The sequence below is a fragment of the Staurois parvus genome, unplaced genomic scaffold (assembly GCF_062004578.1).
Source record: "Staurois parvus isolate SC_StPar_1 unplaced genomic scaffold, SC_StPar_1.0 ptg001252l, whole genome shotgun sequence".
Classification (NCBI taxonomy): domain Eukaryota; kingdom Metazoa; phylum Chordata; class Amphibia; order Anura; family Ranidae; genus Staurois; species Staurois parvus.
In genome coordinates, this window is record NW_028319048.1 from 153,964 (window position 1) to 181,243 (window position 27,280).

The window sequence follows — 27,280 nt, forward strand, 5'->3', positions numbered from 1 at the left end:
CCTGACCAGATCCATATCCCAGGAGATTCATTGGCTTCATGCTAGACTCTGATTAAAGAGTCTTCCTCTCATTTGTTTGAGCCGTGTATTTTCTGAAAGCACATGGCCTGTAGAAATAAAGTGCTAATGATTTTTTAGGCCCAGCAGTAGTTACGTAAATGTTCATCAAATCACTTTGTTACCACAAATACAGTAAAATCATTAGTGCACACAAACACAACATTCCTGCTATATTGCTCTGAAGGTCTTGTTCACATGGGGCGTACTAATGTGTATGGTGGTAGAGGGCCATGTATACCCTCAAGGGGATGCCCATGTGTTCCATGCATCCCCATGCAGGCAGTCCCATTCATGTCTATTGGGATACATAGCCGCTGCTCCCAATCTGACATCTGTGTGGGGGTTTGGGTGTAGGACCCCGACCGCAGGCATCATGAGCTCAGGGACATGGAACCAGACCTACATGGATGTCAAAATGGGAGCAACAGCTGTGTTCTCGCAGTCACTACATCCCAAATGACATGAATGGGACTCCCAGCACAGGGATGCATGGAACACCTGTACACCCCTGTGCAGGTAAACCCAGCCTTGCAGGGGGATACGCTGTGCATGCCGTGTGTGAACAAGACCTTACTATTAGGGATGCACCAATACCGGGATTGGGAACAGTGCTGATACCGAGTATTGAGTGATCGTAAAAATACTCCTGATACCCCAAACTGATACTTTGTGGTACAATTTGCATCATACACAATGACTGAGCGCAAATCACACTGCAAAGAATGGCATGTGGTATGAACAGAAATGCGGTGATTCCTGTCTGAATTGCATGCGGTTTCCCGCACCGCTCCTGTGTGAACCCCGGCTGACATCACTGTGACATGACCCATAGGATGTGGTGCGGGAAACTGCATGCAATTTGGACAGGAATCGCACTGCTTTCTTGTTCAACTCGCATGCCATTGCTTACAGTGTGATTTGTGCCCATTCATTTTGTATGGATGCAACCTGCACCGCAAATTATTGGTGCATCCCTACTTACTATGTTTTTTTTTTATTATTTATTTTATGTTTTTTTACAATTTTATTTTTAAATATTTTGCACTTTTTTTGGGGGGGGGGGGGGCAAGATATCAGGGGTCAAAACAGACCCCTGATGTCTCTTTTCTGAGACCAAGAAAGGGACAGAAGGCAGTCCTTTTCTCTGCAGCCTAAGCTGCACATTACATGAATGAATGAGGAGTCAGTATAGAGACTCCTTTTTATTCATAAACTGACATAGTAAACACAGTTTACTATGCTCAGTTATCAATGGATGTAGAAGTGATCATTAGTACTTCTAGGTATGGTAAACCTCTCACAGAGCTCACAGAACTCCCCCTGACAATATTGCCATCTGCTTTTCTCTCTACGTGGGCGGCACCATCTTTATTCAGGCATCAACCAGGGTCACCATCCACTTCCTGGACTGCGATGTAAGCTCAGAGATGACACATTCATGGAAATCCTGTTGCCTGTGCAGTTCTAGGCTGTGTTCACAAATGTTTGACACAGATCAGCCCCTTGCTGCAGCCTCTCACCTTGTGATTTGCTACAAAGTTACAATGTTGCAATCTGATCAAGGCGGGGAGAGGAGACTAGGGGAATGCTCCCTCCTGACTGCAGCAGAGTAAAGACATCATCTCTGCCTAGGCAAAGTCACTGACTGGAGATCAAGGCTGGATTTTTAGTGATAAAAGGTGGAGCTTTTCTGAACAATGACCCTGTCGCTGTACATTGTGACATATCAGGAATTATTCATACAGTCTGGTGCAGTTACTGACAGGTCCACTTTACTTTTTACAAGTTTTTGACATTTGGATTTAAACCTGACTGTCCGGTTTCCTCTGACACAAAAGGAACATCTGCGTCTCTTCTAAATAACATGAAGGAATAGGTTTGCTTGATGTGAAAGTGAAAGCAATCGCACATATTTCTGTAAGGTGGAGCGACATTTCCACCCCCTCCCCTGTATACAGACATTATCCCAGGGAGAGGAGAAGACGAGAATACAACCATTACTAACCAGAGACCGGCTGTGATCAGAGACAAGGAGAGAGAAGGAAATGGACGCACCGAATGATCGGGGAGCAGCAGCGAATGAACAGGGAGCAGAACGGTAAGATGATCCAAGTCCATTCTAAACATCTGTCTATACTTTGTAACATAAAGGCCCAGCAATCATTTCTATATGTACTGAGGAGTGCAGAAGAGTCTCTTTAAGGATGAGATAAGATCAGCCAGAAACTGTCAGCGGCCCAATCAGCTGCAGCCGTTAAACTTTATTTAATGTGGCTGGGGGGGGCGGATACTGGTGACATCATTGATCCCATGTGGCCCCGTGGTCACATTTGGAGAATGTCCTGGACCAAGTCTAACCATGTGGCCTTTTTAGGTTGATGATATCACCAGCCTCCCCGCTCCTTTTGTGAACTCTCACAGAAGAAGCCAATAGAGGAGTCCCAGCGAACAGATGTTCTCCGGCACCCTCAGATCATCAGGCAGGAGAGAGAATAGAGCTCTGTCTATGTAAACAAGGGAGAGCTCTGTTCTGACGGGAAATCATCAACCCTGTGTCCCTGCACAGCTGGGAACATGATTCTTTACTTCCCATAGTACCAGCACCACCTAGTGTACACCAAGTACATAGCTAACCCTTTGATCCAGGGGAGCATTTACTGGGAGGAAAACAAAGCATTTGCCTAGGGCAGAAGCGTCGTCACCCCCCCCCCCCCTTTCCCAGAAGAAGGGGCTCATGTGGCAGGTGACCAGGGCCAATCTTCAGGGAGAGTCCATATCTCTCTCTCTCTCTCTCTCCCCCTCCCCTACAATTTTTGTGTTACCTATAACAGCACAAAAACAAAATACACCACTGCTTTGCCTAGATGTTAACCCCTTCCCGGTCAGTGTCATCTGTACAGTGACGGTGCACATTTTTAGCACTGATAAATATAATATCGCAGTCCAAGTCACTGATCGCCGCCATTACTAGTATACAACAAAATTTAAAAAATGCAGTATATTTGCCGCCATTTGTAGACACTACACTGATCAGTATACGCTTATTGGGATTTCTTTATTAATAATACGTAGCAGAATAAATTTTGGCCTAAATGTATGAAGCAATTAGTTTTACATTGTTTTATAGCAAAAAGTAAAAAAAATACTACACACACACACACACACACACACACACACACACACACACACATATATACATATATATATATACATATTGCGTGCGTGTGTATGTGCGTGTGTATGTGCGTGTGTATGTGCGTGTGTATGTGCGTGTGTATGTGCGTGTGTATGTGCGTGTGTATGTGCGTGTGTATGTGCGTGTGTATGTGCGTGTGTATGTGCGTGTGTATGTGCACACACACAACCTGTTTATGAACGCCTCAGTTAACGTAATTTTTGGTTTACGAATGAAAATCCATTGACAATAATGCCTCGGTTTCCAATTTTTTTTTTTTTTTTTCGCAATTTGAAACGGATTAATTGGTTTGCAGTGCATTCCTATGGGAAAGCGCGTTTCAGTTTACATATTTTTTGCAATATGAAAAGTCCCGCAGAACGCATTAAATTCGTAACCCGAGGTACGCCTGTATATAATTTTCTTTTAAAATTGTTGGTCTTATACTGTTTGCAATACAAAAAGTAGAAATCCCAGTGATGATCAAATACCACTAAAAGAAAGCTCTATTTGTGGGGAATAAAGGACATACATTCCATATATACACAGCATTGAAGGACCATGTATAGCACAATTGTCCTGGTCAGGAAGGGGGATAAATCTTCTGGAGGACAAGTGGTTAAAGTATAACTAAAGACAAAACATTTTTTATAGTTTTGGATGGAGTGGAGATGAATTAGCACTCCTGTCAGGTTTTTATTGCTGTCCCTGTCCCCGTCAGGGAGATTCACTCTCTCTATTTGTCCTGTTTACCATTATCACTGAGTGAAAGTACAGGAAAATCCCAAATTGTGGGTTGTCACCAGAACAGGAATAGAGGAGAAATCTTCCAATGGGGACACTAGATCTGGTGACAACCAGATTCTCTCACTTTGGAGGGATTTCCTCTCAATTCCTGTTTTGGCTATGGGACAGAAAGTGAAGGGAAATCTCCCCATTGGGACACAGGTGGCAAAAAAAAACCCTGACAGGGGTTCTAACCCTCCATTACACTATCCACAATGAAAAAATAAAAAGTGTTGCCTCTATCTCTGCTTAAGCTCACATAAAGGGCCTCTGGGAGATTATGTGACGGGGTTACTAGAGAAGAGTTATTTACAAAGACATGGGGCCCCATGTACTAAAGACTGAGGTCAATATCCCATCATATGATGGAGGAGATTTTAAAGTTAATTTTTCTTTTTTATTTCATTTTGGTTTGTTAAAGCCCACTTTGGGCAAAGAATGAACCCCTCCCCCACCCCCACCCCCCTCTAACCTGCATGTAGGTTCTCACCTTGTGAAGGAATGTATACTCACCAAAGTCCACTATTGGGGTCCCTCGCCAAAACCTTTTCTTGATATGTGGAACGCTAATCCAGCACTGCATATGTGCCCATACTGACCGGTCCCTGACAGTCCCCACTGACATCGCTCCTCTTCTGGATCCTGAGAGAACCCCGCTGTCCATGTACACAGGCATTGACCTGGACACCAGAATAAGGGCCCTGCCTCCTGTAAACAGGAAAAAAGACTATATCAGTGAATATATTGGTGTACCAATAGTGTCTGCAAAAACCCAAACGCCAAAATAATACACTTTCTCCCACGAAAGTCCAAGTCTTTTAGTGCCTAAATGTGCAAATGTCCTAAAAACCGTGAATATGATCATTTTCTTCTTTAATAGTCTTCCTCCAAAATGTGAGAATTCTTCTTATTTCAATAAACCTCAAAAGAAAAAATAATATTTGCACCTAGTGCATTATTCCAACATGTGATGTCTCACAAAACGCACTTCTAGACTCGTGACAAATCGTGCAAAAATTCCACCTTGTGACTTTGTGTGAGAAGTGAAGTCACAGACCCCTTCCCGTCCGGCCATTGTATATAAACAGCTGGACGGTGGCAGTGCAGGGGCGGGTGGACTTTTATAAATGGCCCCCCTGCACCCTGCCTGTCTGCGCTCCCTGGGAGTGCGCAGCAACGCAATCCGGTGCCCGCTGTGTCCTTCGGACACAGTGAAACACTGATCGTCGGACGGGACCTCTGTGCAAGGTTCTGATAATGTGATCACTGATTGGCCAATCAGTGATCACATGAATAGTAGTAAGCAAAATGTCACTTGTGACATCAGTGCTTACTACTAGTGAAATCTGTGAATGATCACCGAGGTCACATGGTACAAGGCTATTCACAACAGCCTTGTACCATGTGACAAGCTGTGACCAATCACAGCTCTCACAGTATTTCTCAATGGCTGCAAGAATGCAGCCAGAGAGGAGAAATGATTGCTTTTACAGCCTTTATGGGTGAAGGGAGAAGGCTGCCAGATGTAATATCCAGCATGCTTTCATTGGCACAATGCTACAGCTAACCTAATCCTTTGTTCTGGGACACTTTACAAGGCAGCCAGGTGGGCTAGTAATTTCTGCACTGTATTGGGACTTTGTGAGTTCCACCAAGGAGACAGAGCTCCTAGAGGAACCTTTGCTATTGATTCTTTGGAGACTGCGGCTATTCCGGAGGGTGAACAGTCCAGGATTTGCTTTTGTGTACATAGAGAAGGACGTTTTTCCTCAAATTGTTCCTCCAAGTCAAGTTGGGCATCCCATATTCCCTTATCCCCATCCAAGTTGTTTTCCCTCAATTAAAAAACAACCCCATGGACTGGTTACTGACTACTTGAGAAGGTTGGAAAAATGTGTGTTGCCTGGCTGTGCAGAAATAGGGGGACCAAAAAATCCAGCAGCCGTCTAGGGGGAAGCGTTGCAGGAGGATTTCTCTGTGTATCACCTGAGGCCAGTCACTTCACTGGGTATATGGAGGGTTTACAACCATTTTAAAGTTCCACTAATCCTGGAGTATCCCAAGGCTCACCCTACAGCCTATCCAAGTTTTCCTGAGGAATGCATTTCAAAAAAACACTATGGCCCGAATTTACTAAGAATTGAGTCTACCAGCAGATTCTGACCATTCAGGCAGACTCAATTAAATCAATTAAGACCTGTCAGTCTTCTGAGAGGCGTCTAGCAATCTCATCGAAAAGCGTCTACTTTTCTGTTAGTAAATGTGGAATCGCGTTTGGCACATTTTTAGGTGCAATGCCGGATATGTTCGCTAGATGGTGCACAAGCGCAGGCATGATACCATTGGCGTTCTCCTGTTAGCAAAAGAGAATACTTAGCAAAAAAAAAAAAAAATAATTAATATAGGTGTACTAATTATGTTATATTCTATTTCTCCAAACTGATCAGACAACTAATGCATTTACTAATGAATGTCATACATTCTATTTTTAAATGTTAAACATTTTCACACTTATATCTCAAATGATTTGGACTGTTTAATAATTTTATAATAATGTTTAATAATTTGGAATAAGTTCCCAATATAATGATATAGCTTCCTTCTCTTTAATCATGTAACTATTCTATGTTAAAGACAAGTGCAGCGCTATAAATGCATGTGATCAATAATGAACGCATGTAATAACCAAAAAGTGCAAAGAATTGCAATAATGATGTAAAATGGTAAATGGTGCTAAAATAAGTTCATATAATCATTCCTGAATAATGGAATGTCCTTGGTGTCAGAGTACCAACTCAGAGAGTGCCTATGAATGGCACGTGTGGTCTCTCCGTGACAGAAAGTAGTGCATGAACTCGTGAAAGATAAACCACCCTTGGGACTGGTCTACACTCACCAGAACAAAAGTATTAATGCGCATGGGTTATACACATCACACATCTGGGGGTGCAGCGGTATGCTGGCAGCTATGGGTTAGTCATCCAGCTCCAGCCATCCATCCATCAGGGTGGGTGCCCAAATGGTCCTGGGGAGGAATTAGCTGAGCCACAGGAGCCAGAAAGGTGCTTAATAGTGTAGTACACTGTCACAGGGGTGGATGACCTTTCACGAGTTCATGCACTACTGTTCGTGGTTATATTTATCTTGTGTAATACCATTTTACTAGTCTATATCATTTGACCAGCGCTCGCTTTATCATTTTTAAACAATGTAACTATTCTACATTATAGCTCAAACTGTGTCTCCCACAGTAGTTTAGTGGTTAGAGCTCAGAACTTACAGCACTTGGGTCATGGGTTCTAATCCCAGTCATGGCTACATCCCAGTTTGCATGCTTTCCCTGTATGGATGTGTTTCTGCCAACACTCAAAAGACATGCTGTTAGGTTTATTGGGCCTAGTACATGGCTGAGTTTCTGCCCGTAGATTATAAACTCCTTGACATTTATGAATGTTAACAAAATGGAGATCAATTTTCTGGGTTGTGTCAGTGCCAGGAATATTGATCAATCAATTATGATTTTGCCTAATGACTAGAAAGTGGATGAATGTTACCTGCGTCCTGTTCTTCTACCATGTTGAAAATGTGCAAGTTTCATGCTGTGTATATTTCATTGTAACTTTATCTTCGTTTAAATCTGTCTCCTTATACAACTTGACCCCCTCCCCCACCCCATCATCACCTGTCCCATATGCAAATCTATGGATCACCGCCCCTCTCTTTAACTATTTACTGATCAAGTGAATGTGTCTCATTTTCTATCAGCTACAGCTCAGATCTCACATTATTATACAATTGCTGATTGTATCTCACCACTAGTCTGATTGAATTCACAATCCCTGGTCAGTCCCGTTCCCTGACCTCTAATAACCTTTAGGACCAGTTCACACTACATGTGTTTCAGTTGCTTTTTCGGCATCACAAACGCACAGAAAGGTTATATGGTTGTCAATGTCATAGTTCACATCAGCGCTTGCATTTTCAGTGCATTGCAGGTGCTGTAAACAAAGTTGACCACGCTGCATTGTTTCTGCACAGAACTGTACTGGAACACATTGAAATGTCCTTGAATGTACTAAAACGCACATGTCCCTAATTAAATTGAATAAAAGAAAGTAGAAAAAACCTAACTGGAAGGGATACAAAAATGCAATGCAACGTGTCCAAAACGCATCCAAAATGTACTGGAACACACTAAACATGCATGCCAAAAGGGCATGCAAAAACGCATCAGGAACACATCTAGACTGTTTCTATAGTGTGAACTGGCCCTTAGGACTTGTTCACACCATTGGTGGTGCAGAAACGCATGCAAGAACACACATTTTCCAGCACAGCAAAGAAATGCAATGCCCTTTGCAGATGTGCGCGGTTAAGTGCAACACACTTTTAAAATATGCCTGCAGTATTTTTGCATGTTCCCACACATTAGGCAGGCCATTGAAATTAACAAGCTGAGGGAGAAAAAAAAAAAAAAAAAAAAAAAAAAAAAAGTAAAATATGCCCCATTCACACAGGTCCTCTGGCCTGTACAGCATGAATGAGGGGGTTGTTCATGTGGCTGGAGCCACCTGTTACACTATGGGGACACAGCAGCTGTATGAACACAGGTTTTAATCTGACAGGTGTGATGGCGTGGGGAAGTGGCCCTGAATGCTCACTGTGTTCAGGGCTGTACACCTGCACCCATATGCTTGTCAAATTATGACCTGCAGCAATTCCATAGTGTAACATAGGTTGCCTGCAAACGGCGATAGCCACAAAAACCAACCACTGATTCCCACTCTACAGGCCACAGCACCCATGTGAATGAGCCCCAAGACCTCCATTACACACAGCTTTATTTATGAACTCAGTACAGTTTTATCGTTTAGATTTCACAGGAATATGGTTGGGATTATGTCCATTAATAATGTTTTTAGTGTATTTTTACCATAAATATAATTTGGATATTTTCTCTGGCGGTGGGGGGCTGTCAGGTATGCTGTACGGGGCCCCATGATATCTAACAGTGGCCCTGGGTGTATGCTTGTGTCTGTGCCACCTGTATAGTTATTTTAACAAAAAACCACCTCCTAAATAAATGTGATAAACAATAACCCTTAACACAAACAACACCTTCCCCTGAAGGTGTAACAGATTTATATATGTAAAAGTGTTATAAACAAACTTTAAATAAAAACTGTGAAGTCCATCAATCAGTCCATCAAACAGTTATTAACTCTCACTATCCTATAATATCAAAGTTCAAGATGTTCAGAAATTCTTCTAACGATCTCCCATGTGCATGTACCTCAAAAAAAAGGAAATAACATATAGTGCATTATCCTTTGTATAAAACTTAATTCATCTCCCACAATCCAGTGACAAATAGTGATAATGGTGAAAAAAACGGTGAAAATAGTGAAATAATCAGTGAAAACACTGTGTGTGTGAATCACCCTTCAATCTCACACACAGAAAGATATAATTGCAAACTGGTGTGCACTTCTATTCATAGTAAGGGTACCCTTACCAACATTTCAGAAAACACATGCTTATATCAATCCAACAGCTTTCTCAGGATGAATGATCTCCACAATCCTCCCTGGATTGCTGATCCCACTGTTTCCAGGCACTTTACTCCATCCAGGGACAAAACATAAGGAACACAATAGTGTAATACCGCCAATAGTAAAATCAAATGACCTTTATTTGAACTGCTTACATCAAAACAAGCCTTTATGCACGTAATCACTCATAATAGAAACCTCACAGCCTCACAGCCATCCAGGAAGAACGTCCAGGTGCTCCAGATCATTCGCTTCCCTTTTCCAAAAAGGGATTTTGGAAAAGGGAAGCGAATGATCTGGAGCACCTGGACGTTCTTCCTGGATGGCTGTGAGGCTGTGAGGTTTCTATTATGAGTGATTACGTGCATAAAGGCTTGTTTTGATGTAAGCAGTTCAAATAAAGGTCATTTGATTTTACTATTGGCGGTATTACACTATTGTGTTCCTTATGTTTTGTCCCTGGATGGAGTAAAGTGCCTGGAAACAGTGGGATCAGCAATCCAGGGAGGATTGTGGAGATCATTCATCCTGAGAAAGCTGTTGGATTGATATAAGCATGTGTTTTCTGAAATGTTGGTAAGGGTACCCTTACTATGAATAGAAGTGCACACCAGTTTGCAATTATATCTTTCTGTGTGTGAGATTGAAGGGTGATTCACACACACAGTGTTTTCACTGATTATTTCACTATTTTCACCGTTTTTTTCACCATTATCACTATTTGTCACTGGATTGTGGGAGATGAATTAAGTTTTATACAAAGGATAATGCACTATATGTTATTTCCTTTTTTTTGAGGTACATGCACATGGGAGATCGTTAGAAGAATTTCTGAACATCTTGAACTTTGATATTATAGGATAGTGAGAGTTAATAACTGTTTGATGGACTGATTGATGGACTTCACAGTTTTTATTTAAAGTTTGTTTATAACACTTTTACATATATAAACCTGTATAGTTAGGAAGAACCTTGAACCTCTGCTATGTACCTCAATGGATCTAGGAATTGGAAATGTTTTCAACTGAAAATACAACAATTAGTAATGTTTCCCCAGCAAATGAGGATCAGCTCCTCGGTGGAGAACAGCGATCTCGCCAAGTCCAGATGTGGTCCGGAATTCCACAAAAGAACAATTCACAAAACTAAAAAATAGACTTACAAATTATCACTAAACTCTCCTAACTACACTCCCATCCATTAACACTCCCCACTACCACTTCCGGGTATGTGCAAACATCCTTCCCCAAATGTCATGACGTATTTCCGGTATGACAGCTGTTCTAGTACCTCCTCCAACAGCCATCTTGGTGTTTATTTGTGCACTATAGCAATTTTACATGCGGCTCCATTGTGTATATGACATTCGCAAATATATGTTTGCAGTTCTATTGTAGATTTGGCATTGGTGAATGTATGCTTGCAGCTATACTGTGTATGTGACATTGGTGAATGTATGCTTGCAGCTATACTGTGCATATGACATTGGTGAATGTATGCTTGCAGCTATAATGTGTATATGACATTGGTGAATATATATTTGCCAGTAAAAGGGCCAAAGTCAACATAAATTGGGGGCCTAATTTATTACTGTTAAGAGGATTGTAGAAAAAGAATAGCTAGCTGTACATTGAACAGTACATTTCAGATACTTATATAGCGCTATCAATTTACGCAGCGCTTTACATATAGATGTGGTAAATTCACATCAGTCCCTAACCCTCAAGGGGCATACTAAGAGCCCTAACTTACATTCATACATATACTAGGGCCAATTTTGACAGGATCCAATTAACCTACCAGCATGTCTTTAGAGTGTGGGAGGAAACTGGAGTACCCGGAGGAAACAGGCACAGGGAGAACATGCAAACTCCAGGCAGGAGGTGCCATGGATGGGATTCGAACCAATGACCCTAGTACTGCCAGGTGGAAGTGCTAACCATTTAGCCACTGTGCAACACAACTAGAACATAAAATAATCCCCCCAAAAAATACATAGTACAAATGTTTATTGATCAAATACACATTCCACATTTATTTGGACAGCAACAAAAAGCTACATTCAATATCTTGGTGTGAAAAAAAAAAAAAAAAAAAAAAGCAGGATTGATGTTGCTAAAATAGAACGGTCCTGCTCATAAGAGCTTACAATCTAAAAGATTATACTTATAATGAACTGTGCTTTCACAGGGTACAGCAGGAAACAAACGGTTAATATGAATCACTTGGGCTTATTCACAGAAGCTGCAGATCGAAATATCAATATAAAAATACATACATGCCAAAATATAAACACCTCCCCCCTCCCCAAATCCCCCACACATACATTTCTCACCAGGTTTGTCTGAAAACTGCATTTCATTCTAAATAAAGCAAACTTGGAAGAGCAGAGCAATGGACATGTGTTAGGATTACAATGCAAAGATAATAAACACAATCATTGTACAATAACACACAAACACCTTAGAAGGAAGAACATGCAAAACATTTACAGACCACATCAAAACACAGCGTGAGTGTGGCCTGGGGCAATTCACCACAATATCTCTCCCCCCCCAAACACAGCGTGAGTGTGGCCTGGGGAAATTCACCACAATATCTCTTCACCCCCCCAAACACAGCGTGAGTGTGGCCTGGGGAAATTCACCACAATATCTCTTCACCCCCCCAAACACAGCGTGAGTGTGGCCTGGGGAAATTCACCACAATATCTCTTCACCCCCCCAAACACAGCGTGAGTGTGGCCTGGGGCAATTCACCACAATATCTCTTCCTCCCCAAACCACCACAGACAAGGACTTGCAGAAATAATGTGCCTGTACCAGGCAAAAATCAGCCCCAACTGCATCTCCTTATATAAGGTAGGCCACACCCACCACTGTCACTCATTTGGTCAGAGAAAGTGTTTGCACCTGATGAATCCTCTTCCCACCTGCGTTAACCCTTGGTATACAGGCCCCACAAATCAGAGTCAGAAAGAAAGCCACAGTGACGTGTACCTGTACAGCATACAACAGAACATTGAACAGGGATGTGAAAGGGAACCCTATTGGCAATATTTCTTGGCCCTATGGGCACAATTCACTCCAGATTATCGCATGAGTTAAGGCAGTCACATGACCACATCTCGCATGCAATACTGAAAATGTCAATTCACTTTTGCTAGTATGCGGCATTTCCCATAAATCGGAAAAACACTCAGGAAAGCAAACATAAAAAAGGCCTTACACCGCGGTCACATCAAAGCCGATTTAGAAATTGTGCGACGTACAGTGAAGATGCCGATTTCCTTGCGATTTGCAAATCATATGACACAGATATCTATGCAAATCGCCACAAAAGTAGTACATGTACTACTATAGAAATCAGTGTCGGAAACGCACCCATGTGACTGCTCTAATAGCAGACAATAGGGTGCGACTTGCCATACGATTTGCAAGTCGCATGTCATGCAAATCACATACCAAGTCGCACTCAATGTGACCGCTATTAGAGCGTTCATATTGGTGTGGTTCAAACTTGGTTGGAGCCGCAACAATTTCTAAAGTAATGGATACACTACTTTTCATGCATTTTGCAGAGAGATCTGTGTCAGATGTCTTGCAAATTGCACTTTAAATCAGCATGTCCGCAGACTTTGAAATCATGTGACTTCACTAAGTCACATGATGTGACTGTATTGTAAATAACACCACTTAGAAATCTGCTTTAATGTGACCGGGGTAGCCCCCAGTAACATTGTTTGCGATTTGGTATGCAATCGGCATGATAGGCGACTTGCAAATCGTAGACCAAGTTGCACCCTATTGTCCACAATTGGATTGTGAACTCGTGCAACTTCACTGTAAGTTGGGCAATTGCCACATCGGATTGGATGTGACAGTGGTGTTAGCCCCCAGTAACATTGTGTGCAATTTGGCATGGCCAGCAACTTGCCATTTGCATGGCAATCACATGACAAGTCGCATCCAGGGTGTGCAATTTCAGGTGCGATTTGTGAATTGACATCGTACTTGATATCGGATATAATGAATGTGAATGTGAGGGGATTAAACATACGCCATTTGTTTGTTGAACTTACGATTTCAAAGGTAGTTCTTGTCGAACTTTTGGGCCATTTAGTAGCAATTTCACATCTAGACTCCAATAGAAATCACAATGCTAAACACAACTGAAATCACAACTAGTTTGAAAATCTCTAGAAAACGGTGAAATTGGCAACTTAAAGCGCAATTTTCAATTGCATCTAGTGTGAGCGAAGCAGGAAAATCAACAAAGGAAATAAATCTTTGAAGGCGTGCGGTACCTGCCTGCTGGGATAAGGGTCTGCTATGCATTTGGGGGAAAAATCCACGCCAGTATTTGTAACAATTTGGATGTGTGGATTCCCCACCCAAGCCTTTTCTCTCTCTCTCACTCTTCTGTATGTCTCTCTTTATCACTCTTCAGTATGTATCTCTTGCTCACTCTTCTCTCTCTCAGCTCTTTGCTTGACAAATCCTTCACAAAAGGGGGGTGGAGTGTAAACCAGCATTATCAAATCTATTAGTAGTCCAGGCCCTTATCTCATCCCATTGTATGACATTCACATTAGGTGCAGCTTTGAAGGTGTTTCAACAGACAAGGCCTCATTCTAGGGATCATTTAGACAGAAAGCAAAGATGCTGCCAGAACATCTATTTGAAGACAGCCACACACGGAGATCATGCTACTTCCTCACCGGGGTTGGGATTCAAACCAACAACCCTAGAGCTGTGAGGCAGCAGTGCTAACCACTAATCCACAGAGCTGCAATACTAATCTGCCTGTATTCTGTGCTGTGATTCAACCCTAAGTCCCTGGGCAAGGTCAGTGTAACTAGCCAGATATCTCCAATGTGACACAAATGTTGTGCTATGTTGCCAATTCAGATGTATGTTGGTTCTATGTATCCCAATACAAAGGATTGCAATACTAATACATGCGTACCTCGGTTTACCAACACCTCGGGGAGCGTCATATTTGGTGTACAAATGCCAAACCATTAAAATTAATTGGTCGGTTTACAAATGTTGGAATAATTTGGTTCACAATACGAAGTGTATGTCGGTGCTGATTTTTCAATGCTTATGGCGTGCTTTTTTTGTCATTCACTATAGTTCACAAGCTTAGCTGTCACTTTCCCCAAAGTTATAGAACAATTTCTTCATTTTAATTAACTAAAAGTCAACCTTGTCACCTTTAAGGAAATAAACTCAAACAAAACTTACTCTTTGAGCCGGGGGAAGTGACAGCTGAATTTGAGCCATAGTGAAGACCAAAAAAGCCAGAATTACATTTAAAAACCAGCACCATAATATAAAAAAAAAAAAACAAAAAAAAAAAAAAAAACAAAAAAACAAAAAAAAAAAACACACAGCATGGGTTTCCCCCCAAATTTCATACCAGACTCTTATCCGAGCATGCAGCCCGGCAGGTCAAGAAAGGGGGGGGGGGGGGGGAGCGAGCACCCCCCCTCGATCTGGGGGCCCCTTTGTTAAAGGGGGCTTCCAGATTCTGATAAGCCCCCTGCCCAACATGGGAACAAGGTGCTTTGGGGGGAGCCCTCCTGCCCCAAAGCACCCCCCCCATGTTGAGGGCATGTGGTCTGGTATGGTTCAGGAGGGGGGGGGGCGCTCGCTCATCCCTCCCCCCCCCCCCCCCCTGTTTCCTGACCTGACGGGCTGCATGCTCGGATAAGGGTCTGGTGTGGATTTTTGGGGGAACCCCACACTGTTTTTTTTTTATTTCGGCGTAGAGTTACCCCTTAATATACATACCAGACCCGAAGGGTTTGGTATGGATGGGAGGGACCCCACGCAGATTTTTTTTTTTTTTTTATTGCAGACCTTTATTTTTACATTCAGCTGTCAAAATAAATATGATCTAGACCAGTGGTTCTCAACCTTTCTAATGCCACGACCCTTTAATACAGTTCCTCATGTTGTGGTGACCCCCAGCCATAAAATTATTTTCGTTGTTACTTCATAACTGTAATTTTGCAGTGGGAGAAGTAGTGCCCCATCGTTGGTGTCAGTGGGGGGAGGAGTAGTGCCCCATCGTTGGGGTCAGTGGGGGGAGGAGTAGTGCCCCATCGTTGGGGTCAGTGGGGGGAGGAGTAGTGCCCCATCGTTGGGGTCAGTGGGGGGAGGAGTAGTGCCCCATCGTTGGGGTCAGTGGGGGGAGGAGTAGTGCCCCATCGTTGGGGTCAGTGGGGGGAGGAGTAGTGCCCCATCGTTGGGGTCAGTGGGGGGAGGAGTAGTGCCCCATCGTTGGGGTCAGTGGGGGGAGGAGTAGTGCCCCATCGTTGGGGTCAGTGGGGGGAGGAGTAGTGCCCCATCGTTGGGGTCAGTGGGGGGAGGAGTAGTGCCCCATCGTTGGGGTCAGTGGGGGGAGGAGTAGTGCCCCATCGTTGGGGTCAGTGGGGGGAGGAGTAGTGCCCCATCGTTGGGGTCAGTGGGGGGAGGAGTAGTGCCCCATCGTTGGGGTCAGTAGGGGGAGGAGTAGTGCCCCATCGTTGGGGTCAGTGGGGGGAGGAATAGTGCCCCATCGTTGGTGTCAGTGGGGGGAGGAATAGTGCCCCATCGTTGGTGTCAGTGGGGGGAGGAATTGTGCCCCATCGTTGGTGTCAGTGGGGGGAGGAATTGTGCCCCATCGTTGGTGTCAGTGGGGGGAGGAATAGTGCCCCATCGTTGGTGTCAGTGGGGGGAGGAATAGTGCCCCATCATTGGTATTAGTGACACCAATGATGGGGCACTATTCCTCCCACTGACACCAATGATACTTACCTTGCTGACCCCTGCTTCAGCCTGGGCTCGCTCGCTCCCTCTCCCATGGTACAGACACTTACCGGTCAGATGTCTTCCTTCTCCGGCCGCTCTCCTCCTCTTCACTCGCTTGATCTTCGCGGTGCTGCTCGGCTCCTCCTCTCCAAGCTCCACCTCCTCGCCGGTGATTGGCCGCCTGTGTGCCTCTCCTGAGCTAAAGTTCCGGCGGCCAATCACTGGCGAGGATTGGTCCCGGGGGTGTGTCCAGATGACAGGGACGGCATGTCATCCCGCCCACACCTGGAGACTGATAGAGGAGCGGTGTCTCGGTTCCTAAGACCATCGGAAATATGTGTTTTCCGATGGTCTTAGGCGACCCCTGTGAAAGTGTCGTTCGACCCCCAAAGGGGTCGCGACCCACAGGTTGAGAACCGCTGATCTAGACCTTCACAATAAGTAAAATCATTACAGAAATAATTATAAAGGATAAGAAAAGAATAGAATCAATAAAACTAAGGAAATCAAATTAAAATACATAAAGATATGCCGAGTGCTGTTTGTTAAACACAGTAGACTCGATCGAGTGCCGTCTGTAAGTGGATTCCACACAGAGATTTACTATTGAACAGGGTCTAAAAAGAAAGCGCCCACAGAAGACGTCTAAAATGTGTTCTGCACATGCTCAGTTACATCCGGCCATAGACACTGGAAAAGAGTCTAGTTCTTCACTGTGACAACGTGCTTTAAAAAAACAATTTTTTTTACACATTTTAAAAATTTTTTGAAATGTCAGATATTGTTTAAAGTGAAGTCCTGATATTTGGCAAAGCAAATTTCAATGTGAACGTCTCTGCAGTGATTTTTCATGGTGTTAGACGTGCTTCTTAGCAAGTCTGCTTTTTGAGTCTGATTCCTGGGCTGTGTCTGGTTAGTAAATTCGATCTGAAGTCTACTTGTTGACGCTTCTCTTTAGTAAATGTCTTTGCAGTCTAAAAGTAGACGGTTGCTATTAAAAAGTAGACGTTAGCCCACAGAAATGTGTCTAGGCACAATAGTAAATTCGGGCCTATATGCCTGGATATTTGGTGAACAGATTGAGAGGCAGCTGTGTGCCTCCCTGCCATGCATCCAAGAGGAAACTGTGCTACACCAAAATCAGAAACCAAAGTAGCTGCAGCTGTAATCCCAATGTATTATTACCCAGTAGAGCTGATAACCAGACAAATACAAATTAGTAGGCCAATCAGCATAAATGATGGCTAGGCAATGAGGGCTAGATGTAAGAGGCATCAGCCACCCAGTCCATCACATACAGTATTGGTGCCATCCAAATTGCGATGGTGAGTGGCAGTGAAGCTTGACCTTCCAATACAGTGGTGCTGTTATAGAGACCCAGGAGGCTGACTGAAATTCTACTTTGTTGATGGTGGAAACCCCTGTGAGGGATTACGACGGCTTTGAACTTTTTTTGTTGTGTTTAATAAAAAGGGGCCAACAAGTCTTTAAAGGCATACCTGGTGTGGACTTGACTCACTGCTGAGCACTACATTTGAGTTAAAGTGGTTGTAAAGGCTCAGGATTTTTACCTTCCTGCATTCCCCCCACCCCGCCTAATTACCTGCGCTCCATCGAAATCCAGCAATGTCCACAAGAACTTCAGCTGTCCCAGGTCTCTCCCTCCTCATTGACTGAGACAGCAGCTAGAGCCATTGGCTCCCACTGCTGTCAATCACAGCCAGTGAGTCGAGCCAATGAGGAGACAGAAGGGATGGGGCCGAGCCATAGCAGAGTGGGAGCTTGCATGCTCAGGTGCCAAACAGGAAGGAGGAGCCAGGAGCAACAGCGGGGGTCCTGAGAAGAGAAGGATCTGGGCTGCTCTGTGCAAATGTACTGCACAGGAGCAAATAAATAGATTGTTATTAAAAAAAAACAAAAAAAGAAACCTGAAATTTTAGTATCGCTTTAAAGAATGACCAAACATCAAAATTGCTGAAGTATACACTGGGCAGCAGTCCTGGAGTTTTAGCTCCAACTGCTCCAGTGTGAAGCAGGTGGTGTACCTGCAAGGAACTGTGTAAAAATTAATTGCGTGCCTGACTGCATGGAAGGGGTGGTCAAAATGCAAAAACAATGCAATCTGTGCTGAGAAAATAGAAAAGACTGCTATGTATAGAGGGGATCTTACCCGAGCAAGACTTAAAGAGGCCAGAGAGTCCGCCAATGTTTGAATTTGCTGTGGACTGGTGCAAATGGCATCTGGCAGCATTCAATCAAGCCAAAGAGGAAAGCAAGCCATCTCTTAGAGCAGGGGTCTTCAAACTACGGCCTGCGGGCCACATGCGGCCCGCTGAGGCCATTTATCTGGCCCACTGGGAAGGGCGTATTTTCCACGAGAAAGGGACACCAAGTACAGGGGCGAGCAGGGGGCTGCTGTACCTTACCTGGCTCCAGTCCCAGTCCCACGATGAGCCAGTCCAAGAAGCACTGCTCCTTCATTCACTCCAGCCACACCCTCATTCCTGCCGGTTGGCTCCACCTCCTCACCGGTGATTGGGCGCCAGAACTGTAGCTCAGGAAAGGCACACAGGCGGCTAATCACCTGCGAGGAGGTGGAGCCGAGCGGCCCCGCAAACAGCAAGTGAGGGAGAGGCCGGAGTGAAGGACAGCTGACAGGTAAGTGTGCCGTGCTGATGCAACCAGGTATGCTGGCTGCAGCAGCACCATGCTGGAACAGAGGTCAGCAAGTTACGTGTCATTGGTGTCAGTGGGAGGAATAGTGCCCCATCATTGGTGTCACTGATACTAATGATGGGGCACTATTCCTTCCCCCACTGACACCAATGATGGGGCACTATTCCTTCCCCCACTGACACCAATGATGGGGCACTATTCCTTCCCCCACTGACACCAATGATGGGGCACTATTCCTTCCCCCACTGACACCAATGATGGGGCACTATTCCTTCCCCCACTGACACCAATGATGGGGCACTATTCCTCCCACTGACACCAATGATGGGGCACTGTTCCCCCCCCACTGACACCAATGGTGGGGCACTATTCCCCCCCCCCTGACACCAATGGTGGGGCACTATTCCCCCCCCACTGACACCAATGGTGGGGCACTATTCCCCCCCCACTGACACCAATGATGGGGCACTATTCCCCCCCCCCACTGACACCAATGTTGTGGCACTATTCCTCCCACTGATACCAATGACGGGGCACTATTCCTGCTACTGATACCAATGATGGGGCACTATTCCTCCCACTGATACCAATGATGGGGCACTATTCCTCCCACTGACACCAATGATGGGGCACTATTCCTCCCACTGACACCAATGATGGGGCACTATTCCTCCCACTGACACCAATGATGGGGCACTATTCCTCCCACTGACACCAATGATGGGGCACTATTCCTCCCACTGATACCAATGATGGGGCACTATTCCTCCCACTGACACCAATGATGGGGCACTATTCCTCCCACTGACACCAATGATGAGGCACTATTCCTCCCACTGACACCAATGATGGGGCACTATTCCCCCCACTGATACCATTGATGGGGCACTATTCCTCCCACTGATACCAATGATGGGGCACTATTCCTCCCACTGACACCAATGATGGGGCACTATTCCTCCCACTGACACCAATGATGGGGCCCTATTCCTCCCACTGACACCAATGATGGGGCACTATTCCTCCCACTGATACCAATGATGGGGCACCATTCCTCCCACTGACACCAATGATGGGGCACCATTTTGCTCCATAAGACACACTTGGAGGGAAATGTCTGTGCATCTTATGGAGCAGCCGGCCCAGTATTCCCGCCGCCGTTGTATGTCCACAGTCTCTAGTCATCTTCTGTATTGTGTCCGCATTTGTTCATTTTTTTTTTTTTTTAAACTATAGTCCGGACCTCCAACGGTCTGAGGGACAGTGAACTGGCCCCCTGTTTAAAAAGTTTGAGGACCCCTGCCTTAGAGCCTCCAGCAGAGGGATATTTAGAAATATGGACAGCGCCACTTAGAATACTCCGAATTGTATGAAAATTATGAAAAAGATATTAGGAAGAGCAGCATTCTGACCCTTGAAAAAAAACAAGGTACAAATAGAATAATAAATCACTTTAGACAGCACTCCTCAAGCAGAATATATCTCTGAAAATGTCAACTCAGCAGATTGGTGCAAAAATAAAACACACCAAATACCATACAAAACAAACAAAGCCAAAAAAACGTGACTATTAACTTTGTGAATACACAAATCAATTAATGTCCAACGAAAATGTCCATATAAAAATCATAGTCTCAAATGGTATATCCTTGAGTGGAAAATATATACATGCGTTGCTGGTATGTATGTATAGTCCACTCTCTGAACATAAACTGCGCTCCTAATAGTGTAAAAAAAAAAAAATATACATATATAATAAAATAAACATGATATAAAGCTGCTGCTCTCTTCTATATAAAATTGTGACCAAATATTTTGAAAATCCCAAAATATACAGTGCTCTATAGACCATAAAAAAAAATTATATAAATCATGTAATAAACCTTCATATAATAAGAATTGAATAAACACAAGAGTCCATACAAAAAGTCCTCATTATATCCACCTTTTGAATTGAATAATGCAAAATAAAATCACCATGTGACTGAAAGAAAAAAAAAACCCCACACACCACACACCTTCAAAACTGTGCTGTGCTCCCCCTTCAGGTGTGCACTCACCAGCTTTGCCTCCCACTCTCGTGGTTGGCAAAATTCGCTTTTGTTTAAACATATTTCTCCAGATCAGGATATTCACTCATATGCATCGATTCCTTCCAGAATAATTCCAACACTTCAAATAAACAGCCTCAGTACCAGACTTTCCACAATAATCTCCCCAGAATGGCTCCAACACTCCAGACCTAAAATTTCTTGGAGACGTTTCTCCATATTAAGCGAGAGGCAATAGAGACCCAACATAGTGTAGTATCCTTTAAAACTCTTTAATCTCTGCTCAAAGAAACTCATTTACAAGAACAAAATTCAAGATAAGCCCAAAGATATCTCTTTAAATGCAGTGAAGGTAATGTCAGAGAGGGAAGACCGCACAGTGCTCTCACCGCTGCCGATCCACTCTCAAACAATGTGCGTCACTTCCGGTCCATAGATCGTCACTTCCGGTTTTCGCTCAACTAATCCTATGAATAAGTCCGGATGTGATGAAACGCGTCATTGATTGGTTGATCGAAAACCGGAAGTGACAATCTTTAGGTCTGGAGTGTTGGAGCCATTCTGGGGAGATTATTGTGGAAAGTCTGGTACTGAGGCTGTTTATTTGAAGCGTTGGATTCATTCTGGAGGAAATCGATACATATGAGTGAATATCCTGATCTGGAGAAATATAAGTTTAAACAAAAGCGCGTTTTGCCAACCATGAGAGTGGGAGGCAAATAAAGTTGGTGAGTGCACACCTAAAGGGGGAGCACAGCACAGTTTTGAAGATTTTTTACAGTCACATGGTGATTTTATTTTGCATTATTCAATTCACACGGTGGATATAATGAGGACTTTGATGGACTCGTGTTTCTTATTATATGAAGGTTTATTACATGATTTATAAAATTAATTTCTATGGTCTATAGAGCACTGTATATTTTGGGATTTTCAAAATATTTGGTCACATATAAATCATAGTGTTCATGAAAATTAATAATGAATCAATACATCTTCAATAATTATAGTGAACGTCTGTTATTTGGTCACATTACACAATGAGAATCCACCACCAAATGAAATGAATACACTCACCAGAGCTCCATGCTGGGATTTGCCAATTCCCAAATTGCATGTCTATGGTTAGAATTCTCTGTACAATCATGTCACAATTCAGGTCACTTTGTGATCATATGTTAAAAAGCTCTCATCATCACCAATATGTCCATTGTCAATTTTGAGCATGTTTTATAAGTTCTTTTCCCTGTCTTAATTGCTTTAATTGTTACATGACCCACAGGTGGGACGAGCCGTCTGCTCTGTCCATGCCACTCAATCCCGTCCCTCTTTAAGGCCAGTCCTCGGCTGGTCAGTCTCCCATAAAATGACCGATTAGCTATCCCTTTCCAGTACTTGAGAATGTACATGTGTGCGAAACATGGCGTCCTGGTAACTGGCCACACCTCCCCTGCTTGCGGCAGTACACTGGGCTTCCCCTCCGTCTCATGGCTATCGCGGTGACATCATCCCGGGACGCCACAATCATGTGGTCCCTGCATCTGACAAGCTCAACTCCATTCATCACCAAGCGCCCCTACCCAGGCACTTCCTCCAAACCACAGGCTTGAGTGTTTTATGTTCCATTTGTAAGCCGTGTACCGGGTTGAGCTCCCCAGGATACAGTGAAGTCACGAATGAGGAAAGCAACCCCAACACCAGCTTTTGTCACAACAGAATTTTACTTAGATGTGGCAAATAAACACAACCCCAAATGCTGGAATATGCAATATATTCACATACACCCAGCCCAAAGGCTGAGACCCTTGTGCTGCACAGCACGGCGCCTTCTGATGGATGAAGGTAGAAAGTGTAGTAATTTACCTACTGGGGGGCACAACTAAGCTGCCACACCTTACCTGTTATTACCCTACAGAGCAGGAATCAGTGTATGGGTGTACGGTATGGGCTAGCCTGCGGTGCAGCACAACAGCTTACAATCTTACACAAATCTACAGTATTCCCCCTCCCATAACTGGTCCTGTAGCACGTGCCTGAGTGTTCCTTCTGAGCAAAACGCCAGTCTGGCTTGAGTTTGTAGGATTTTATCAGCTCTCCAATGTGAAATGTCACTTTAAGTTGTGGAGTCCTTCCAATGATCAGTAACACCACTTGTGGCCTGACACAGAGACCCTAACTAACTATAGGCCTGTCTCAGTCCTATAGGCGCCAACACTGAAATGAGGTGCGTGCGCGATATTACCGACCCGGGTCTGTATTTCAGCCGCTGGTGACTCTGAACAGAACAAAAGTCTCTCCACTAATTATGCAAGGTTATCAGCAATGTATGTTGCTTTGCTCCTCTGTCCTCATCAGCCTCCCAGCAGCAAATTCTCTCCTCTTTGAACAGGATTAGCGTCTTGAACACCATCAGCTTCACTCAATGGGATTTCTGATTACGGAGGGCTTTCTCCACAGCTGGATGGCAACGGATTATCCCATCACTCGGCCTTCTTCTCTCTCTCTCTCCAGTATGGATTCTCCTTTTTCTCTTCCTGTTCACTTCTCCTTGAGAAAACCCCACCCCTTATTGAATATAGAAATCTCTATACAGTCTGAAGCTGTGTTAAAAAGTGACATCTTGTGGCTAAACTGCAGAATGTCAGTGTTCAAACAATGAAAGCTGTTTCCCCATCTCACACATTGCTTATTCCAATAAAAGGTACACCCCTAGTGGGGTTTTTATATTACTGCCACCACAGCACTGTTTTTTTCTATGGAGCGTCTGGATTCATCTGATGGTAACAGCAGCAGTGGTAACTCACCTGGGTAATGCACCATTTACTGTGATCCTTATGGTACTGGGCCTCCTCTTGCTCTTCAGACTATTGGATTTACTGAATAAAGACGGTCAATATTGGAATTGTTTGATGCATTGTTTGTGGGTAATGTTGAAAATTGTCTCTCTACATTGCTAGGTTTCTTCCTAGTAGTGTTGTGTATGGGGGGTACTCTGGAGCATTGTTGGACAGGTCAAAAGGTATTAGTTAAAGTAACACAAGACACAAGAGAGGCTAAAGAGGTTGGGGTCACCAACGTAAAAGTAGTTGTGTTGGAAAATTTTAGTTGGTAGGGCAGATGCTTGTGAAGAGTTGGACAACAGGAAGCGTGAAACTTTGAGAAGGTCCCGTGGGGAGTAACTGCTTGCCTGTGTATGGTCCCACCTAAGACCCTGTCCTAACAGACATGGGGGGAAAGAGGTCCTAATGACAATAATGAGGTGTGTATTCCATTGTGGAATGTTGCTGGTGATAATCGCTGACTACTCAGTTGCCAAGAGTAACAGGGAAGGGGTTGGTAACCCTAAAGGGTCAGGATAGTTCAGGTCGTCAGGAAATCCAGGAACCTGAAACAAGGAAGCAGACAGATGGATAGAAAGTCCAGGGGGACCCCAGTAATATTTCAGAGGAAGTGCTTGGAGGCACAGCCGAAAAAAAGACATGGGAGGGTATCATTAAAGCCCATAGTGGAGTTTGTGTGGGGTGTAGAGAGGGACACCTATGGAGGCATTGAGTAGAGTTCCAATGCTATATACCGTGCTGATGGAAAACACTCAGGTGTACATGAGAGCAGCTGCTATTACACTGCCTTTTATCTCCCTGAAACAGGGGCCTATATGTCAACCAATATCTTACAATTTGTTGTAGCACTACAATACACCTCCCTCCGTTGCCTAAGATGTCCAAAATAATACTTACATGTGAATGTGCACATAGTGTCCCCTTGTACTTTACTATTAAGGTACCACTTTGGTACTACACAACACCTCCCTCTTTCCTGCATGTAAACAATATTACACACTGTCCCTTCATTTGTGTTGAAGTAAAATATCAAAACATACCTTCATATGACTATATAAACACATTGTGCAATCCTACAACACAATGCCTGATTTTCATCAAGTGCTTTCAGTAGTGCAATCCTTATACAACGTGCTTTACATAGTACAGTCCTTCATAATAGGTGCTCCAAACATAAAGTGACATTTTCCCTCCTATTGCTGTGACACTCGTGCTCCCCCTCTCTTTGGACCCCACTCACCGGAGTTCCGGGACTCCTTATTAAAAAGTGGGTCACTGGCACTTTAACCACCGCTCCCCTCCAGGTGTTTGTACTCCGCCAGTGCTGGGTCTCTTATCCACTCCTCCATACCACCAGAACAATATATAGAAGGAACCAGAGAGCAATCTCCCATATTTAATAAAAATGACTCTTACATTTAAATTCACACTTACAAAATGTATCGGCTTGCATGCCAGTGCCAGCAACCGCACTCGATTTGTGTGTCCGGGACGCTCCTCCATTCCATGAACCGGACACGAGGCACCCGAAGTGGGATATTTAAAATTGTATTGAATGTATTGGGAGATCATACAGTACAATGGTTGTCAGGAAGCAGCCTGTGTTAGACTGATTGTTGTACAGCGGAGGGATGAGATATCACAGAGAAGACCACCAACAAATATCTTCATGTTACTTGAACTGTAATGAGTCTTGTGACTCATCCTAATATCCCCTCTACTGCCTTCCATGAGTGATTATCTTGCTGAATTTAGCCACAAATGTCCGGAGGAGAACAGAAGAGGGAAGCAAAGTAATAAGAGAACACATCACATGTCATGTCCTGGACTTACCCCTCTAACCTGCTGCCCTAGGCAGTGGCCCATGAGTGCCCCTATGGCACATTCAGGACTGGCGGTCCTCAGTCCCATAAATAGACATCATGACGGTTACAGAGAGAGGTCCGTCCTGAATGTCACCCAGGATCTGTATACAGCATTTCTTTATATCACTTTTATATGTATACTGTATATAACAAATCACATCGATCTTCTCACTTCTTCTCCTCTGTGTTGTTTCAGTGATATGACGAGTGGGGAGGAGAATAGAAAGAGGCTGATTGTCTTCACACCGGACCCCAACACCGATGTGTCACAGACCGATGTGTCACAGATAGTATCGCTTTTATTAGAAACAACATCCTGTCAGTCTGGGTCTGTGTTTTACAAATCTGATCTCAAAGAAGAAATCTGGGAATCTTTCGTTGATGAATTCATTGTTCTCTATCACCCATACTCTGCAGAGACCCCTCTGCCGGATCTGTCTGATGTGAAGGATTTCCTGGATTACTACAGAGAACAACGTGGTAAGCGTACAGAGTCCCAGATGAGAAAGGGATCTCCTGGATTCTGGATCCACTCTGAACGGCTCCACAGATCAGAGCCCATTGTATGATCATATGATAGCTGATGTATAAATATTCTGATATGCAGAGTCTCCTTTCACATCAGAGATCCCGGATTGTAGAAGATGTATCCCTCACAGCTATCTCCTCCTGTGCCACCATCCCCTCCCTCCTAGATTGTAAGTTCCAAGGAGCAGGGCCCTCCATCCCCTCATGTTTTGCATTGTATTGGTATTGTTCTGTCACATGTTGTGTCCCCCTTTGTAATGTACAACGCTGAGTGAACTATTGGCGCTTTATAAATACTGTATAATAATGAGGAAAACCTGATTGTGATTTATTATTATTATTCAGGATTTATGGCGCCAACAGTTTGCTCAGCGCTTTACAATATAATGGGAGACAATACAGCAATGATATAGTTCAATACAAGAGGGATAGGAGGGCCCTGATCCTGGGAGCTTACAATCTAAGGCTCCATTCACATCTGAGCGTAACATTTTTAGCGTGTTTAGGGTGATTTTTCATGCATATTTTACTGCAATTTTTTTCCACTTTTTTGGCGTTTTTTTTTTTAAGTAAAGCCAATGTCAATCATGATGCCCACTTCCGCCACCTGAAAAGGGGAAAAAAAAAACACCCCTGTGTGACATCATTGATCCAGCATGTCCCAGTTGATGTCACATGGGGGTGGGGGAACACAGGTGATGTCACCAGGCTGCTCCTCCACTAACATTTAAGAACTAAATATCAAGCTTAAGCGAGCACTGGAACTATATATGCAGCTAGCACAAAGGTATAGATAACAGCTCCTTATAGATAAAATGTATAGAAAGTGCAGCACTAAAATAAGTGAATAATACTAATGTTAAAGTAAAGTGCAAATATCAATCTGAAAAATAAAACTGCTCAACGGAACAGTCAAGTACAGCGTATAATATATATGTAGATATAGG

At 43.8% G+C, this 27,280-nt stretch overlaps 1 protein-coding gene across 1 annotated transcript in view; it reads left to right on the top strand.

Moving 5' to 3' along the window:
* The first annotated feature begins 2,038 nt into the window (after nt 1–2,038).
* Nucleotides 2,039–27,280, top strand: part of LOC149437834 (uncharacterized) — a 105,164-nt gene continuing 79,922 nt past the window's right edge. The window contains exons 1-2 of the mRNA XM_089660505.1: nt 2,039–2,158; nt 26,002–26,285. Of these exons, the coding sequence (XP_089516631.1) occupies nt 2,106–2,158; nt 26,002–26,285 (337 nt within the window). The 5' untranslated portion in view covers nt 2,039–2,105. The remainder of the gene's footprint in view (nt 2,159–26,001; nt 26,286–27,280) is intronic.